At 41.3% G+C, this 20,493-nt stretch overlaps 1 protein-coding gene across 1 annotated transcript in view; it reads left to right on the top strand.

Moving 5' to 3' along the window:
• Positions 1 to 20,493, top strand: part of Magt1 (magnesium transporter 1) — a 31,746-nt gene that overhangs the window by 5,482 nt on the left and 5,771 nt on the right. Inside the window, exons 2-9 of the mRNA XM_090326727.1 lie at positions 2,884 to 3,053; positions 9,275 to 9,392; positions 9,746 to 9,886; positions 10,538 to 10,678; positions 12,577 to 12,666; positions 13,749 to 13,812; positions 17,843 to 17,917; positions 20,029 to 20,119. Coding sequence (XP_090182853.1) covers positions 2,884 to 3,053; positions 9,275 to 9,392; positions 9,746 to 9,886; positions 10,538 to 10,678; positions 12,577 to 12,666; positions 13,749 to 13,812; positions 17,843 to 17,917; positions 20,029 to 20,119 — 890 coding nt within the window. The remainder of the gene's footprint in view (positions 1 to 2,883; positions 3,054 to 9,274; positions 9,393 to 9,745; positions 9,887 to 10,537; positions 10,679 to 12,576; positions 12,667 to 13,748; positions 13,813 to 17,842; positions 17,918 to 20,028; positions 20,120 to 20,493) is intronic.

Raw genomic sequence — 20,493 nt, 5'->3', positions numbered from 1 at the left:
TGTTTAACAAACAAGTCACTTTTGGCTTTTTCTATGTATGTGGTACCGAGTAACTGAACCCACCCAGAGCTTTGTGCATGCTAGGCCATGCTCCCAGCCCCTGTGCTGGCTCTGAACTGTGATCCTCAGATCTCAGCCCACTCGTTAGCTGGGATTACAGGCGTGAGCCTGGCAGCCTGCAAGGAATAGGTGCTTTTTTTTGGCTTTATTTTATTTTATTTATTTCATTGTATTGTAAAGATGATGTACAGAGGGGTTATAGTTACATAAGTAAGGTCAAAATGCATTTTCTATTTGATCTATGTGATTATTTTCATTATTACTATTATTTTTTTGACAGTCCTAGGTTTTGAACTCAGGGCCTGAGCACTGTCCTTGGTTTTTTCCTCAAGACTAGAGCTCTACCACTTGAGCCACAGCACCATTTCTAGCCTTTTTTTTATATGTGGTATTAAGAAATCAAATCCAGGTCTTCGTGCATGCTAGGCAAGCACTCCATCACTCGGCCAAACTCCCAGCCCATATTTTCATTATTGGATTTTTTTTCCTAGGTGTTCCTGTTACTTGAACTCTGGGTGTGGGTGCTGTTGTTACTGATTTTTTTTTGCCAATCTTGGGCTTGGACTCAGAGCCTGGGCACTGTCCTTGGGCTTTCTCAAGGCTAGAGCTTTACCCTTGAGCCACAGCACCACAGCTTTCTCTGTGTACATGGTACCAAGGAATTGAACCCAGGGCTTCCTGCATGCTAGGCAAGGAGTCCAGCACTAGGCCATGCTCTCGGCCACCACTGATGTTTTTGCTCAAGTCTAATTTCAGTTGTTTTTTGTGTATGTGTGCATGTGCTCACACTGGAGCTTGAACTCAGGGCCTCTTGCTGTTGCTCAGCTTTCTCTCTAAGGGCTGTTTGCTGGTTATTTGGAGATAAGATTGTCATGGAAACCAGTATTATAGGTGGCTCCCAACTATAATATTAAATAGTTATGGGGCTAAGATCTGTAGATTTCAGTTCAAAGCTAGCTGGGACAGGAAAGTCTGTAAGATTTTATGTCCAGTGAAGTACCAAAAAGCTAGCAATGAAGCTGTGGAATAAGTGGCAAACCACCACCTATGAGCAGAAAAAGCTAAAGAAAGCAAGTGGACCTGAGTTCAAGCCTCATTACAAGCACAAAAAATGTCGATACATGTGTGTGTGTGTGTGTGTGTGTGTGTGTGTGTGTGTGTGTGTGTGTGTGTGTCTGGTCTGGAGACAAGGCTCAAGTAGTAGAGTACCAGACTAGCAAGAGCAAGGCTCTGAGTTCAAACCTGGTACCACTAAAACACATGCATACATACACACATATATATATTTTTTTTTTTCCGGGAGTTTGGCCTAGTGGTAGAGTGTTTGCTTAGCATGCATGAAGACCCAGGTTCGATTCCTAGGTATCATATACATAAAACAAGGTGGAAGTGGTACTGTGGCTCAAGTGGTAGAGAGCTCTAACCTTGAGAAAGTTCAAGGAGAGTGCTCAGGCCTTGAGTTCAAGCCCCAGGACTGGAAAAAAATATATCCTGTTGTGAGCTGGTGGCTCACACATGTAATCCTAGCTACTCAGGAGGCTGAGATCTGAGGATCAAGAATCAAAGCCAGCTGTACATGAAAATCCCATGAGACTCTTATCCTTAGCTAACTAGCAAGAAAAGAGAAGTGGACATGTGGCTCAAGTAGTAGAGCACCAGCCTCCAATAAGGGAAGGGGGGAAACAAGATGATTCGGAAGGGGGAGGGGGAGGGAATTGGGGACAAAAACATGAAAAGGGATGTCCGTGTGTGAGAAGTGATGCACCTACTACCTGATGAATATAACTGTAAGCCTTCTATACATTACCTGGACAATGAAATGAAAAAGAGTGGGAGGCCCTGATTTCAAGCACCACTATCATTTGCCCTTACACACACACACACACACACACAAGAAAACCAAAAAACAAAAAACAAAAAAACCCACAAATAATTGTGCTTGATGTGATGGTACATGCTAGGAATTCAAGCATACTTAGGAGGCTAAGGCAGGAGGATTATAAATTGATGCCACCCTTGGCTTGGTAGCTAGACTGCCATCTCACAGGAAAAGTGGGGGTGGATTATCAGGCTTTTTTTTTTTTGGTCATGGGGTTTGAACTTGGCTTGGGTACTGTCTCTGAGCTGGCTTTCTTTCTTTTCTTTTCTTTTCTTTTTGTCAGTCATAGGGCTTGAACTCTGGGCCTGGGCCCTGTCCCAGAGCTCTTCAGCTCAAGCCTGCTGACCTGCCCCTTGAGCCATAGCGCCACTTCCCATTTTCCAGTGATTAATTGGAGATAAGAGTCTCATGGACTTTAGTCCTGGGTCTGGCTTTGAACCACAAACCTCAGATCTCTGCCTCTTGAGTAGCTACGATTATAGGTGTGAGCCACTGCACTCGGGTCGCTGAGCTTGTTCTGTTCAAGGCCACAGAGCCTGGGCCCTGTCCCAGACCTCTTCAGCTCAAGACTGCCGACCTCTTGAGCCACAGAACCATTTCCAGTTTTCTTTTGGTTAATTGGAGATAAGGGTCTCATGGACTTTCCTACCCGGGATGGCTTTGAACTGTGGTCCTCAGATCTCAGCCCCCTGAGAAAGTAGGACTACAGGTGTGTGCCACCAGCACCTGTCCTAAATATCATTTTCCATTATCTTTACTTGCTAGTCTTGCTTTATAGTTGCCTGGCTAAATTAACTTCTTATTTTGTTTTAGTTTTTTGGCACAGGGTCTTGCTATGTAGCCAAGTTGACATTGAATTGATGATTTTTCTTGCTCCACTTGAGTGCATGGTCCACTATGGTTAGTTTTTGAGAATATTCATGTTCTCATTTTGTCTTTTATAGATGGTGTTATCTGAAAAGGTTAGTCAACTGATGGAGTGGACCAATAAGAGACCTGTAATCCGAATGAATGGAGACAAGTTCCGCCGTCTTGTGAAAGCCCCCCCAAGAAACTACTCTGTTATTGTCATGTTCACCGCTCTCCAACTCCATAGACAGTGTGTCGTTTGCAAGTATGCTCTTTCTGCTCTGCTTTAAAATTCAGAACCTCATAGCTTTATTTTAACCATTTTTCAATCCCAGGAGAATCAATCTAGTGCGGTGGGTGCATAAATAATTAATAGGGATATCTTAATTAAAAGGTTTATAGCACCACACTGCTCCAGCTACAATTTGTAACCAATTCTCGGAGGGAGAAGAATAAATAACCATCATAGGAATTACTTAAAAATCAAAGAATTATCTTAAATCAGTGACAAGTTATATGCAGTGTGCCAATAATCTTGGTATAGTGCTTTATTATTTATAAGTACTTTCAATTTCATATCGCTGTGTTCTCATAATTCCAGAAAGTAAGTAAAGCAAATTGGAGATAGAGAAAGGGGAGATATTGGACCATAGATTCATAGAATAAATAAGTTTTAGTGGTCTATTATAGATTGTGGGGGTATACTTAATAATAAAATATACTTTGATTTTACTATGTATAATTTGAATTTACTGTCATAAAAAGAAAATGATTTTTTTTGTCAGTCCTGAGGCTTGAATTTATAGCCTGGGCACCATCCTTGAACACTTTTTGCTTAAGGCTAGCGCTCTGCCACTTGAGCTACAGTACATTTCTGGCTTTTTCCGTGCATGTGGTACTAGGCAAGCACTCTGCCATTAAGCTATACTCCTGGCCCCAAGAAATATTTTTCTTTTTTTTCTACTCATGGGGCTTGAACTCAGGGCCTGAGCACTGTCCTTGGGCTTTCTCAAAGCTAGAGCTCTACCACTTAAGCCACAGTGCCACTTCTGGCTTTTTTCTATATATGTGTTTCAGAGAACTCAAACTCAAGTCTTCATGCATGCTAGGCAAGCACTCTGCCACTAGGCTAAACTTTCAGCTCCAGAAATGATATTTTTACTGTTATCTTTTTTTGTGTGTTTTTTGCCAGTCCTGGGCTTGAGCTCAGGGCTTGAGCATTGTCCTTGGACTTTCTCAAGGCTAGCACTCTACCACTTGAGCCTCAGTACCACTTCCGGCTTTTTGTTATGTATGTGGGGTACCGAGGAATCGACCCCGGTTGTCGTGCATGCTAGGCAAGTACTCTACCACTAGGCCAAACTCCTGGCCCCTGATATTTTTAAAAGATAGGGAGTGGCATGTTGGATTAGCTTGCTTCACTCATGGCTGGCATGCTACAAATTGAATCATGTATCCAGTCTAGCATTTTGCTGGTTACTTTGGAGAGTTTTGTAAACCTTTGTGCCTAGATTGGCTTCACATTTTTATCCTCTCTACTTCCCGAGTAGCTAGAATTATGGGCATGAGCCACCAGCATTCATTTTACTTCTTTACATCTAACAGGTGAATGAAAAGTATGTTTAAAAAAATTAAAGAGATAAGTTCCAGTTCAAAAAAAAAAAGAGATAGGGAGTGGGCTGAGTGTGGCCAAGTTGTAGAGTACCTTCCTAGCATGCATGGAACTCTCATTCTTCAGTACCACATAAACAGAAAAAGCCGGAATAGCACTGTGGCACAAGTGGTAGAATGCTAGCCTTGAGCCAAAGAAACTCAGGGATAGTTCAAGGCCCAGAGTTCAAGCCCCACAACTGACAACAAAAAGAGTCTTATGAACTATTCCTGCCCAGATTGGCTTTGGACCATGATCCTCAGATCTCAGCCTCCTGAGTTGCTAGTATTACAGGCATGAGCCACTAGTACCGGTCCATGAGACATTGCCAATAAACTATCAAAAACAAACAAACAACAAAAAATACTGCAAGTGGACCTGTGGTTCAAGTGATAGAGCATTAGCCTTGAGCAGAAAGAAGCTTGGGGATAGTGCCCAGGCCCCAAGTTCATGTCCCAGGGCTGGCACCAAAAAAGTTTGTGGGGGGGTGCTAAAAAGAACCTTTCTAGGGGCTGGGAGTTTGGCCTAGTGGTAGAGTGCTTGCCTAGCATGCATGAAGACCCAGGTTCAATTCCTCCATACCACATACATAGAACAAAAGCCAGGAATGGTGCTGAGGCTCAAGTGGTAGAGCTCTAGCCTTGAGAAAATCCAAGGACAGTGCTCAGGCCCTAAGCTGAAGCCCAAGACTGGCAAAAAAATGGGGGAAGGAGCCATACATCGGTTCTTTATGGTTGTAATCCTAGCTACTCAGGAGACTGAGTCCAGAGGATTGCAGATTGAATCTATTCTGTGTAGAGAAGTCCATATAAGACTCTTACCTTCAATTAACTAGCAAAAAGTCAGAAATGTAGCTATGGCTCAAATGGTAGAACACTGGCTCTGAACAAAAAGCTTTAGGGACAGTGTGCAGGCTCTGAGTTTAAGCACAAGTATAACACAGGGGAAAAGTTAAAAAAAACCAGGGGCTGGGAGTTTGGCTTAGTGGTAGAGTGCTTGCCTAGCATGCGCAAAGAACCAGGTTCGATTCCTTGGTACCACATACATAGAAAAAAGCCAGAAGTGGTGCTGTGGCTCAATTGGAAGAGCTCTAGCCTTGAGGAAAGCCCAAGGACAGTGCTCAGGCCCTGAGATCAGGCCAGGACGGCTAAAAAAAAAAATAAATAAATAAATAAAAATAAACTGTTGGGCACCCATACCTCATGGCTGTAATCCTGCCTCCTCAGGAGACTGAGATCTGAGGATTTTGGTTAAAAGCTATCCCTAGTAGGAAAGTCCATGGAACTCATAAGATTACTATCTCTAACTGAGTACCAAAACAGCTGGAAATGGACCTATGGTTCAAGTGGTAAAGCACTAGCCTTAAGCACAAAAGATCCGGGACAATGCCCAGAATCTGAGTTCAAACCCCAGGACCTGCATACACACACACACACACACACTTAAAAAAAATTAAAAAAACAGGACTGGAAGTTTGGCCTAGTGGTAGAGTGCTTGCCTAGCATGCACAAAGACCCAGGTTTGATTCCTTGGTACCACATACATAGAAAAGCTGGAAGTACTGCTGTGGCTCAAATGATAGGGATCTAGCACTGAAGAAAGCCCAAGGATAGTGCTCAAGCCCAGGACTGGCTACAAAAATAAATAAAAAAACAGATAAACCAAAAACATAAGATAACAACTTACTTTAAAGACAAAGCCATATGATTGAGAGATGTTTCTTTGTTCTTTATTATTTTGGAATAATTGTAAACCTTGGAGATGAACACTAATCTCACTTAAGCTTTTACCAAAGAATGGCTTATTGATTTTATTTCACTTTTTCTGAGTGATCTTAAGAACTAAGATTGTTGCCGGGTGTGGTGGCTCACGCCTGCAATCCTAGCTACTCAGGAGGCTGAGATCTGAGGACCCCAGTTCTGAGTCAGCCTGGACACTAAAGAAACAGAGATTCTTAACTCCAATTAAACACTACAAAATGGTAAGTGGGGCTATAGCTCAAGGAGTAGGGTGGTAGCCTTGAGCTGAAGAGCCTGGGACAGTGCCCAGGCCCTGAGTTCAAGTCCCACAGCCCACCAAAAAAAAGAAGATTGTTGCCTGGCACTAATGGCTCATGCCTATAATCCTAGCTACTCACATGGCTGAGATGTGAGGATTGAGGTTCAAAGCCAGCCCAAGCAGGAAAGTCTATGAGACTCTTATCTTCAATGAACTACTCAGATAAAGCTGGAAGTGGTGCTATGGCTAAAGTCACAGAGCACTAGCCAGAGGCTCAAGGACAGAACCCAGGCCCAGAGTTCAAGCCCCAGGATCAGCAAAATAATAATAATAATAATAATAATAAGAAGAAGAAGAAGAAGAAGAAGAAGAAGAAGAAGAAGAAAATTGCTATTTCCTTAAATGAAAACACCACTGACAATTCAAAATAGTTGATACTGAAAAAAAGAAAGCAGCCCTTTATTTTTAGTGTTTTATTTATTTATTTTTTGAAAAGTCATGTCATTTATTAATAATTTTTTTCATCTATAAATTGTAAGGAAAAAGTCTTTGGTGACACTCTATAAAACAATCTATCTCGGGCCAGGAGTTTGGCCTAGTGGTACAGTGCTTGCCTAGCATGCACGAAGACCCGGGTTCGATTCCTTGGTACCACATATATAGAAAAAGCCAGAAGTGGTGCTGAGGCTCAAGTGGTAGAGCTCTAGCCTTGAGAAAGTCCAAGGACAGTGCTCAGGCCCTGAGCTCAAGCCCAGGACTGGCCAAAAAAATAAATTAATTAATTAATTTAATTAAATTAAAAAAAAAATCTATCTCGAATGGCAAAACCCAGACATAAAGTTACACAGATCAGTGAAGTAAAGCAATATCTATGGCTTTGAAAGTTCTTGCACACACACTCTCTCACACACACATACATACATTAGGGCTTATTTGTACTAAATCATTAATCATCTATAACAAATGAGGAAAACATCTTCAGAAAAGATCGGTGACACTACAAAAACATTGATAACAGATTAGAAAACTCTGTCCCAAATGTACATCGTATACAAAATAAGGTATACTAATTATTTATTTTTTTTTGCTTTACAATTTGCCACCTAAAATAGTTCCAGTTTTCCATGACTTTCTTTCTGTCCCTCAACACAGCCTATACATATTTTTCTCTCAGAATGTACAAGATTCATTACATGGTAACAGGTCGTTTGCATGGCCTTAAATTTTGTAAGAATTAGAACCAAAAGGAAGAGAAGAGTATTCCTGTAGAACAGAAAACTATTACAGAAATCAAGTGACCTGAAAGGCAAATCATTACAAAAATAGAGTGACTGAAAGGCTAGCTCGACTTGATTTAAAACAAGGGTGAGATATACTCCTGAGAGTTCATCTTGCTCAATGGTTGCTTTTCCCAATAGTGGCCCCAAAAGGCCCAATTTGGGCTAGCTCATCTAGGCCCCTGATAGGCAGTACAGTGGACTTCTAGGTCAGTGACAAAGTAGAGTCTCAGTCTAATGAAAACCATGGAAGGAAAATCCTTTTACTCTTAGAGAAAGTACAGATGATTTCCAGCCAGAAGTTCTCTTCATTATTGAGATTATTCTGTAAATATCAGGTTTCTATCAAGAGCTCCTGGACAACATTTAATGAATGTATGAGTGTTTTAATCCACTGTGTTTTATTAAATTAAGAGACAGGTTCTTACTATGTTACTCAGACTATACTCACATTTCTGCACTCTAGCCATCCTACTGCCTTAACCTCCCTGTTGGCTGAGACTACAGGCATGCACTACATGGCATTTAATCATTTTTCAATCAGCATCTCCAATCTCGAAATGACAAAGCCATCTGTAAAGAACTAGTTTAGTAAAAAAAAATAATGGAGGCTTTACAAATCCTGACATACTGAGTCATGTGAAGGAACAGGAACAGGTGACCTTGTTTCAGATCAGATGTTATGTTACTCCAAGCCTTGGTAGCTTTTTCTTTCTTTTTTTCTTTTTTTTTGGTAGATGTTGGTTGTAGGACTTGTCAGGACTGTGGGTCTGGGTGCTGTCCCTGAGCTCCTCAGCTCAAGACTAGTGCTCTACCACTTTGAGCCACAGTGCCACTTCTGTTTCTCTGGTGGTTAATTGGACATAAGAGTTTCACGGGGTGCTGGGAGTTTGGCCTAGTGGTACAGTGCTTGCCTAGCATGCACAAAGACCCGGGTTCGATTCCTCGGTATCACATACATAGAAAAAAGCTGGAAGTGGTGCTGTGGCTCAAGTGGTAGGGCTCTATCCTTGAGAAAAGTCCAAGGACAGTGCTCAAGCCCTGAGCAAAAAAAAAAAAAAGAGTTTCACGGACTTTCCTGGTCAGGCTAGCTTTGAACCGCAATCCTCAGATCTCAGCCTCTTGAGTAGCTAGGATTGTAGGCATGAGCCTCCAGTGCCCGGTTTTGTTACCTTTTCTTAAGTGATTTCCTCACTGGAGGGGGGAGTATAGTCAAAGTTTTTGTCTTTAAAGTGGGTTTTCTTGTGTGCCAGAACTGGGGCTTGAACTCAGGGTCTTTATGCTCTTGCCCAGCATTTTCCCTCTAGTCTAGCAATCTTTCATTTAAGCTACACATCCACTTCTGGCTGTTTGCTGATTAACTGGACATAACAGTCTCTCGAATGAGTTTGCCTGGGCTGGCTTTGAACCTCAGATCCTAGGATCTGAGCTTCCTGAGTAGCTAGGAATACAGGTGTGACTCATTTTGTGCACAGCTAGATGGGCTTTGCATTACTACTGGTAAACAGAATTGATTTTAAAAGTTGTTTATGTTTTCTTCACAAATCTAATTGCATTTAGGCAAGCTGATGAAGAATTCCAGATCCTGGCAAACTCTTGGCGATACTCCAATGCATTTACCAACAAGATCTTTTTTGCCATGGTGGATTTTGATGAAGGTTCTGATGTATTTCAAATGGTAAGATATTTGCTTTATTCTCTGATGTAGGAATCAGTGAATATTTTTTGGTAGACAGAAGAGGTTAAATTGGAGCTGGGAATGTGGCCTAGTGGTAGGATGCTTACCTATAGCATGCACAGAGTTCTGGGTTTGAGTCCTCACTATCACATACACAGAAAAAGCCAGAAATGATGCTGTGGCTCAAGTGATAGAGTGCTAGTGCAAGAAAGCCCAAGGACAGTGCCTAGACCCTGAGTTCAACCTGCAGGACTGTCAAAAGAAAAAAGACTATTTTCAGCTGGGTACGGACAAAAAAAGGGGGGGATTATCTTCTTGATGATTAATACTTTGATGGTATATACTTCATTCAGCTAAATATGAATTCAGCTCCAACGTTCATGAACTTCCCTGCAAAAGGAAAACCCAAACGCGGTGATACCTATGAGTTGCAGGTGCGAGGGTTTTCTGCTGAGCAGATTGCCCGGTGGATCGCAGACAGAACTGATGTCAACGTAAGTCTTCCTGCTTTGTAGAAGTGATTTCCACTGTCCCCATTGAACCATCCTGGAGGCCATAATTAGGCTCCTTCCAAATCACTGAGATAGTAGCAGTTTGTCAGTTAACACAAGTCTCCTGGTTGAGAATGTGACTTACTGGTAGAGTGCTTGCCTAACATTCATGAAACCCTGGATTTGATTCCTCAGTACCACATACACAGAAAAGCTGGAAGTGGTGATGTGGCTCAAGTGTCTAAAACACTAGCCTTGAGAAGCTCAGGGACAGTGCCCAGGCCCTGAGTTCAAGCCTCAGGACTGGCAACAAAACAAAACAGAATTCTCCTGATGGGGGGAAGATTGTAATGTATATTCTTTTGCCCTATTGAGCCTGGAAACCATTCTCCTCACCTTAACTCTGTATGTCCTTGACTTATTCTTCTTCATCTAAAAGCTGTTAGAATTTGAGTCACCTGAATATTCAGTGTATTTCTTCCCATTTTAGAATATGGATTGCTTGGATTGGAATAAGGTTGGGGGAAACAAAAAGTATTTTTCCTGAAAAGACCATTACTTGCTTTCATTCCCTTATGATTGCTTTCTATTTCCTTCGTATGTAATTAGGAAATAAATGTTATGCTTTAAAATATTTTCTCTTCTTTCTATTAGATTAGAGTAATTAGACCTCCCAATTATGCTGGACCCCTTATGTTGGGATTGCTTTTGGCTGTTATTGGGGGCCTTGTGTATCTTCGAAGAAGCAATATGGAATTTCTCTTTAATAAAACTGGATGGGCCTTTGCAGCTTTGGTAAGTGAATTTTAGAAGAAAAATTACTTGCATAGAACTGATCTTATGATTTTTAGATAAACATTCATTTGCATAAGGAATAGCATTTTATTCATTTTTAACCTGAGGGAAAGGGTTTTGGCATATTTATCTGCCTTATTGTCAGTTCATTTCCTCTACTATCTCATTAGGATGATCAGAGCTTCCCAGAACTGATTACTGATTATATCTTGATTGTATGTACTGTATCTACTCGTGTGTGTGTGTGTGTGTGTGTGTGTGTGTGTGTGTGTGTGTGTGTAATTGGAAATATGATTCTCATAGACATGCCCAAGCTGGTTTATAATCACAAACCTCAGATCTCAAGTATCCTGAGGAATTAGGATTACAGGCCTGAGCGACTAATGCCCAGCTTAAATCTGCTTTGAATTCAACCTAAATTATACACTAGAATCTCTATGAGTATATATGGTTACTTTGAAAATACTATTATAAAATGTCTTTTTTTTCCCCGCCAGTCCTGGGGCTTGAACTCAGGACCTGAACACTATCGTTGGGCTTTCTCAGGGCTAGGGCTCTACAACTTGAGCCACAGCACCACTTCCAGTTTTTTCTATGTATGTGGTACCAAGGAGTGGTACACCAGGTCTTTGTGCATGTTAGGCAAGCACTCTACCACTAGGCCATACACTTGGCCCCCTAAAATGTCCTTTAATACTATGCATAGTGGTGTGCTTTTGGAATCGTAGTACTTGGGAGGTAGAGACAGGAAAATGGCAAAGATGCCAAGTTCAAAACTTGCCTGGTCTCCATAGTGAGACCCTGTCCATAAATAAATACATAAATTAATTAATTAATTAATTAACAGGCATTGGTGGCTCATGCCTGTAATCTTTTTTATTTTTTTGGCCAGTCCTGGGCTTGAGCTCAGGGCCTGAGCACTGTCCTTGGACTTTCTCAAAGCCAAAGCTCTACCACTTGAGCCTCAGCACCACTTCTAGCTTTTTCTATGTATGTGGTACCAAGGAATAGAACCTGGGTCTTCGAGCATGCTACCACTAGGCCAAACTCCTGGCCCCTGTAATCTTTTTTTTTTAAGTAAATCTTTTTTTATTTGTTATTACAAAGGTGGTAAACAGGAATTACAGTTATACAAGCCAAGTATTGAGTATATTTCTTTTTTTTTTTTGGTGGGTCATGGGGCTTGAACTTGGCCTCGGCACTGTCCCTGAGCTCTTCAGCATAAGGCTACCACCCTACCCTTGAGCCAAACCCCATTTCCCATTCTTCAGAGGTTAATTGGAAATAAGAGTCTCATGGTCTTTTGTGCCCAGGCTGGCTCTCAATCTTGATCTCAGCCTTCTGAGTAGCTAGGACTACTGGTGTGAGCCACCCACCCTCTCTGTGAGACTCTTAACTCCAGTTAACCAACGGGAAGTGGAAAGTGTAGGGCTGGGAGTTTGGCCTAGTGTTAGAATGCTTGCCTAACATGCACAAAGACCCAGGTTCCATTCCTTGATACCACATACATAGAAAAAAGCTGGAAGTGGAGCTGAGGCTCAAGTGGTAGAGCTCTGGCCTTGAGAAAATCCAAGGACAGTGCCCAGGCCCTGAGCTCAAGCCCAGGACTGGCAAAAAAAAAAAAGAGCTCAAAAACAGTGCCCACGCCCTGAGTCCAAATTCTAGTGTGCATACACACACAATGCTTTTCAATATTTAATTTTAAAATTTGTCAGCTTAGCTATACTGCTTTTTCATACTAATGTTTACCTTTTTTAAAGTATTGCTAAATTATGATTACATACAAAAAGTTATATTTATTATCTAAACAGATATTCCTTTTCATATGTCTACTAATATAATGGACACAGGGCATGCATGGAAAAACCATGAGTATTTGATTTGTGTTTGTTTTCTAGTGTTTTGTGCTCGCTATGACGTCTGGTCAGATGTGGAATCATATAAGAGGACCTCCATATGCTCATAAGAATCCCCATACAGGACATGTGGTAAGGAAATCTGAGATTGTTTTCCAAGTGTACTAAAGTAAACCTAAAGATTATTGCCTTGTTGGATCAGTGCCACCATAGGAAGGAACAACAGTTTTAACCTTTCAGTTTCTTTGTTTTTAGTGAGCTGTAGTTCCTGTTAGGATTCTGTAGTGCTCCCAAAAAGTGAGAAGTGAGGTTCTGTTGGGTGCTGGTGGCTGACACCTTTAATAATCCTAGGTACTCAGGAGGCTGAGATCTGAGAATTGAAATTCAAAGCCAGCTCAGGCACAAAAGTCCATAAGATGGCCAGGAGTTTAGCCTAGTGGTTAAAATGCTTGCCTAGCATGCACGAAGACCCGGGTTCGATTCCTTGGTACCACATACATAGAAAAAAGCCGGAAGTGGTGCTGAGGCTCAAGAGCTAGAGCTCTCGCCTTGAGAAAGTCCAAGGACAGTGCTCAGGCCCTGAGCTCAAGCCCAAGACTGGCAAAAAAAATCCATAAGACTCTTTTTTTGCCAGTACTAGAGGCTTGAACTCAGGGCCTCGACACTCCTTGGGCTTTCTCAAGGCTATTGCTCTAACACTTGAGCCACACTGCCGCTTCCAGTTTTCTGGTGGTTAACTGGACATAAGAGTCTCATTGTTTTTTCTGCCCAGGCTGGCTTTGTGCTATGAACCCTAGATCTCAGCCTCCTTAGTAGCTAGAATTATAGGCATGAGTCATTGCCACACAGCTACAATACTGTGTCTTAATGAAGCATGGCACCCAGCTATAATACTGTGCCTTAATGAAGCAAGAAAACTAATTTTGCATATATTCTCACATTTTCTTCTCATAGTTTTCATTGTATACCTAAAATGAAGAGACAAATGATAATAAATGCAGAAATGGTTTTTGTAGTAATCAGACTTGCTGATGAATGCCACAGATTCAACAGTTGTTTCTTAAATATATCAGAGGAATTAATTGTTTCAGAGTTTAAATTAACCCATTATAGGGGTAGGATATTGGAATTTTTTTAAAAAAATGTTTAACCAGGGTAGTTTCAAATTCATGCTCCTCCATCACAGAAGATTTCATTTTGTCTTCTCTCCCCAGAATTATATCCATGGAAGCAGCCAAGCCCAGTTTGTCGCTGAAACACACATTGTTCTTCTGTTCAGTATCCTTTCTTTGAAAAGACTTTGTAGGTCTGTTTTCATTTGCCTATTTTTCTCATAAGGTAGTATCCACTGTACAGCATGTGGTTGGTACTGCTTTCCTAATGCAGACTATAATATCCTTTGAAAGGCATGGTTCTTGGATCCTCCATCTTAGCCCATTAAGGTCAAGTTCACCAAGGACAAATTTGAAGTTTGGTAAAGCCAAGTTTATTGATTCACTGATACATGACTACACATCAGAGGAAGTAATGATGTCTTCTTCTGAAGAAAAGGTAAGTGCAAATAGTTCACACCTATAATCCTAGCTGCTCAGGAGGCTGAGATCTGAGTATCGAGGTTCAAAGTCAGCCCTGGCACACAAGTTCTGTGAGACTCTTATCTCTAATTAACCATCAGAAAACCAGAAGTGGTGGTGTGGCTCAAAGTGGTAGAGCATGAGCCTTGAGTTGAAGAGCTGAGGGACAGTGTCCAGGATTAGCGTTTAAGCCCCGCAAAGGACCAAAACAAACAAACAAACAAAAACAGAAAGAGAAAGAAAGAAAAGAAAAGCTAAGCCTGGTAGTAAGAATTTGGAAAAGGAATGGCATTGAAGGGAAATGTCAGTGAAGCACCATCTTTGGGGGTTTTTGTTTGGCTGGGATTTTTGTTTTTCAAGCAAAGTTGTATATAAGCCCTGGTTAAGCTAGAACACATAATCTTCGTGTCTCAGTCTCACCTACAGAATGCTGGAATTATGGACCTGTATCACTAGGCCTGGCTTCTTCTATTCTTTCTGCTTATGTTCATTATTTGCAGTGCTACACATCAAATCCAGGGTGTTATACATGAGTTCCCTACTTCTCAGCTTCATCCCTCAGCCTTAGCTTTGTGTTTAAACTATCAAAACAGAGTTGGAGGGGCTGGAGCTAGAACTCAGTGTAGTATTTGCCTAAACTGCACAAGGCCCTGAAATAAGGAAAACAAAAAAGGAAAAAAAAACCTTCTCTACTAAAAACTTAAGGTAATTTAGATTTTGCTTTTTTTTTGCCAATCCTAGGGCTTGAACTCAAGGTCTGGGCTCTCTTGTTTCTGAATCTTGCTGTGTTCAAGGTTAACCTTGAGCCACAGCACCATTTCTGACTTTTCTAGTTTATGTGATACTAATGAATCGAACCTAGGGCTTCATGCGTACTAAGCAAAGACTCTATTAGTAAGCCACATTCTCAGCCCAGATTTTATCTTAACAAACATTTTTTGTTTTTTTTGTTTTTTTTTTTTGCCAGTCCTGGGCTTGAGCTCAGGGCCTGAGCACTGTCCTTGGACTTTCTCAAGGCTAGAGCTCTACCACTTGAGCCTCAGCACCACTTCCGGCTTTTTTCTATGTATGTGGTACCGAGGAATCGAACCCGGGTCTTCATGCATGCTAGGCAAACACTTTAACCACTAGGCCAAACTCCCGGCCCCAACAAACATTTTGTTGTTTGGACTTTGTATTGGTTGTAATTGAAGCTCCTTAGAAACTATACTTGTAGTGGGGCATGGGTGCCTATAATCCTAGGTACTCAGGAAGCTGAGATCTGAGGATCAAGGTTCAAAACCTGCTGGGGCGCTAAAATTCATGACTCATCTTCAATTAACTACCAGAAAACAGGATGTGGTGCTGTGGATCAAGGGGTAGAGCGGTAGCCTTGAGCTGAAGAGCTCAGGGACAACACCTAAGCCTAGAGTTCAAGTCCCATGACCATCCAAAAAAAAAAAAAGAAAAAAAGAAATTGCTTGTAGCCATGTGCTGGTGGCTCCCACCTGTAATCCTACCTACTCAGGAGGCTGTGTTCTGAGGATCACAGTTTGAAGTCAAGGCTGGCAGACAGGTCCCTGTGAGGCACTTATGTCCATTTAATCACTCAAAAACTGTAAGTGACTGGCCAGGAGTTTGGCCAAAAGGTGCTTGCCTAGCATGCAAGAAGACCCACATTCGATTCCACATACATAGAAAAATAAGCCGGCTGGGCATGTTGGCTCATGCCTGTAATCCTAACTGCTCAGGAGTCTGAGATCTGAGAATCTCTGTTCAAAGCCAACCTGGGCACTGAATAATGTGAGACTGTTATCTCCAGTTAATCACAAGAAAACGAGAAATGATGCTGAAGCTCAGGGATAGGACAGTAGTCTTGAGCTGAAGAGCTCAGGGACAGCTCCCAGGCCTAGAGTTCAAGCCCCAAGACCCATAAAGAAAAAAATAAAAGGCCGGAAATGGTGCTGTGACTCAAGTGGTAGAGCTCTAGCCTTGAGAAAGCCGAAGGACAGTGCTCAGGTCCTGAGTTCAAGTCCTGGGACTGGCAAAAAAATAAAAACCTGGAAATGGTGCTGTGGCTTAAATGTTGGAGCACTAGCTTTGTGTACAAAGAAGCTCAGGGACAGTGCCCAGCCCAGAGTACAAGCCCCACAACTGACCACACACACAAAGAAAGAATTTACACTTGTAAATTGAAGGGCTTAAATCCTCCAGGCAAATAAATACGTAGAAATGTAAAATGTTTCATGCTTACTGTTACAATTTCAGAGAATCCTAGCTCCTCAAGAGGTTAAGTCGTAAAGAATTGCAGTCGAAAGCCAGCCTAGGCAGCAAAGTGCATGAAACTCCATCTCCAGTACAGCAGCAAAAAGCTGGTCTAGAAGCATGGCTCATGTGGTAGAGCCCCAGCTGTGAGCAAGAAAGATGAACAAGAGAATGAGGCCCTGAGTTCAATCCCCAGTACTGGCAGATGTAAATATTAAAAAAAAATCCATGCATCATGCATATAGTCCATGATCCAAAGACAGTTTCAAAAATAAAGAAGTGTTGATCATTAATCTGAGATCCTGGTTAAGAAAACCAGCAGAAATGATCCATCTTTGCTCCAATCTGGACATAAAGAATCTCTTTTCCTTCAAGTAAATCAGTGGAGAAAAGACTTGGCTGAGCAACTAAAAGCCATACTGAATGGGCCTCATCCCTAACAAGAGCCTATTGAAGAGACTGGAACATGGTAACGACGGGATGAATCATGAGTTTGTAAAGCAAATTATGTATTCAAGGCCTCTTCTGATCACCTAGTTTTCTCTTTCTCTTAATTATACCCGCATGCAGTCATACACAGGGCGCATGCATGTATGCATAATTAATTTGGAAATATTTTTACTGCTCTTCGTGTACACTACACTGCAGGGTAAATTTCTACTTTCTACAAGAAAATAATGTATTTGTTTGAAACTCGATGTGCCTTATTTTTAACATCTAGCCATGCAAATAGGTAACTGTATTCTGTTTTCACATAGCTTCCATTACTAAGCACAATATAAGTAAGGTGTCTGTATTAGAATAAGGCAAAATTAGGTAGAAGAGTAATAATTTGTGCTTGAAACATTAGCCGTTGAAACGAGAAAAATTTGAGACATTGCTTTCCTAATACAAACAAGTCCTGTCTAAATGGTGTTTTTCCCCCCAGTGTATTCTTTTTTTTTTTTGCCAGTCATGGGCTTGAGCTCAGGGCCTGGGCACTGTCCTTGGACTTTCTCAAGGTTAGAGCTCTACCACTTGAGCCTCAGCACCACTTCCGGCTTTTTTCTATGTATGTGGTACCAAGGAATCGAACCCGGGTCTTCATGCATGCTAGGCAAGCACTTTAACCACTAGGCCAAACTCCCGGCCCCCCAGTGTATTCTTTTGTCGGGAGTGGAGATTGAAATGCTGGAAATGGCTCTCTAGTATTTATAATGTGTATGTTGAGTGTGATTTCAAAGTCTGATTTCCAAAATCCTTGTCTTAAGGTGAGATGTTGAACTAAAATATCAGTTCTCCTTTGTCCAAGTGGAGTTATTTTCCAATCTTAATTTTTTTATGTATTTGTACTACAAAGTTGCCATACTGTATAGATTACTTGTTTTAGTTAATTTTCTGAGGATAAGTGATAAAGACCAGTATTTATTCATTTAAATTGTCTTCAGGAAATCAGAGTAGTATATGTGCTTTGTGTCTATATGAATTTCTCCTTAAACTGTTTTTCCAAGATGGTGGGGTTACTTTAGGAATGGTGCTTTTATGTGAAGCTGCTACCTCTGACATGGATATTGGGAAGAGAAAGTGTAAGTCATCACCTAATGATAACATAATAATTATAGTAATAATAAATAATAAAGGTTCTGCTTTTTCTACAGTCCAATTTTCCCTCTTTGTTATAAGCATGCTATTTTGCTCTTCATATCTGGAATTATAGACCTGCGCTACTGTACCCATCCTTCTGAAACAACTGCTAAGATCTAAAATGAAGTCTAGGAATTAGTGACTTTGTTAGTAAAACAGTTTTTATTTGTGCCAATTGGGATTTGAACTCAGGGCCTAGACACTGTCTCTGAGGATTTTTGCTCAAGGCTAGACACTACCACTTGAGCTAGGATCACTTCTGGCTTTTTGGCAGTTAACTGAAGGTAAAAAGTCTCATGGAGGGCCGGGAGTTTAGCCTAGTGGTAGAGTGCTTGCCTAGCATGCACAAAGACCCAGGTTCGATTCCTCAGTACCACATGCATAGAAAAAGCCGGAAATGGTGCTGTGTCTCAAGTGGTAGAGCTTTAGCCTTGAGAAAGCCCAAGGATGGTATCCAGGCCCTGAGTTCAAGGCCCAGGACTGACAAAAATAAAAGTCTCATGGAATTTCTTACTGCGGTTCGTTTTACACTTTAAAATGCTTTATTTTTATTTATTTATTTTTTTTTGCCAGTCCTGGGCGTGAGCTCAGGGCCTGAGCACTGTCCTTGGACTTTCTCAAGGCTGGAGCTCTACCACTTGAGCCTCAGCACCACTTCTGGCTTTTATCTATGTATGTGGTACTGAGGAATCGAACCCGGGTCTTCATGCATGCTAGGCAAGCACTTTAACCACTAGGCCAAACTCCTGGCCCTAAAATGCTTTAAAATCATAAGAATGCTGGGGCCTTGGGACAGTGCTTGCCTAGCATGCATGAAGAACTGGGTTCCATTCCTTGGTACCACATACACAGAAAAAGCGAGAAGTGGTGCTGTGACTCAAGTGGTAGACCTCTAGCTTTGGGAAAGCCAAGGACAGTGTGCAGGCTGTGAGTTCAAGCCCCAGGACTGGCAAAATAAATAAGTAAATATCCTTAAATGCTTTACAACCATAAAAATCTTGGGGCCAGAAGTTTGGCCTAGCATACACAAAGACTGAGGTTTGATTCCTCTGTACTACATACGTAGAAAAAGCTGGAAATGTGCCAGGGCAGTGGCTCACGCCTGTAAACCTAACTTCTCAAGAGGCTGATGTCTGAGGATCAAGGTTCAAAACAAGCCTGGGCACAAAAGGACCTGAGATTCTTATCTCCAGTTATCCTCTAAAAATGGGGCTTGGCTTAAGGATAGGGCAGTAGCCTTGAGCTGAAGAACTCAGGGACAGTGCCCAGGCTGAGTTCAATTCCCATGAACCACAAGAAAGAAAAGAAAAAAAAAGGCAAAGCTATAAGTGGTGTTGTAGCTCAGGTGGTAGAGCTCTAGCCTTGAAAAAGTCCAAAGACAGTGCTCAGGTCCTGAGTTCAAGCCCCAGGAATGGATAAAAAGTTTGCTAAGATCTCAGCCTCCTGAGCAGTGAGGATTATAGGCATGAAGTCACAGGTTTCCTGCTGTAGTAAGACAATTTATTATTATTATTATTATTATTATTATTATTATTATTTATTACTATTATTACCACCGCACCTGGCTTCCATAAGACCATTTTAATAGTAAATTCTTGGGTGTGACTTTTTTTTGCCAGTCCTGGAGTTTGAATTTAGGGCCTGAGCACTGTCCTTGGGCTTTTTCCTGAAGGCTAACACTCTATCACTTGAGCCACAGCACCACTTCCGGCTTTTCTATGTATGTGGCACTGAGGAATTGAACCCGGGTCTTCGTGCATACTATGAAAACACTTTACCACTAGGCCAAACTCCCGACCCTGGTGTGAATTTTTTAAAGGAATTTATTATTTTATGGCATTTCATCACTCAAGGATGTAAATGTAGTTGCTGTTACGTTGTAATGGAACAAATTAAAAAGAAATGCAGACTCTGGAATACTAAATGTTGAGAAATCACTTATCAAGTAATTGAAGCCCTTCCTTTTACCCTTTGAAAGTGTAAACTAACATTTTTGCCCTGATTGTTTATTTTTATTCCAATTGCTCATTTTGCTCTTTCTGCTTTTCTGCAGTAATGTGCTTAGCTGGCATTGGACTTGTTGTGCTATTCTTCAGTTGGATGCTGTCCATTTTCAGATCTAAGTATCATGGCTATCCATACAGGTATGACTCTTATTTCCATTTACTTAGTGATTACTTATACTTATAGTGATGAGCCTTCATATTGCTTTATAGTGTTTCTTTTCTTGCTTTTCTCTCAAGCCATTATGACTTCAACAGGAAAAAAAAATTAACTTAGATATGTCAGCTATAACATTTGAAAAATCATTTAGGGTATGATGGGCCATTGGTCTATATTGTCTCAGGACAATATATTTATTTGTAATTTAGTCTGATGTAACCTATTTTAATCTGCCACAATGCCAATTCAGGCTTTTTCTGTGTATGTGATACTGAGGCATCAAATCCGGGGCTTCATGCATACTAGGCAAACACTCTACCACTAGGCCATATGCCTGGCCCAGGAATACTTTTTT

The sequence above is a fragment of the Megascapheus bottae genome, chromosome X, assembly GCF_031878675.1.
Source record: "Megascapheus bottae isolate mThoBot1 chromosome X, mThoBot2.hap1, whole genome shotgun sequence".
NCBI classification, from domain to species: Eukaryota; Metazoa; Chordata; class Mammalia; order Rodentia; family Geomyidae; genus Megascapheus; species Megascapheus bottae.
This window is presented reverse-complemented; position numbering and strand designations above follow the sequence as displayed.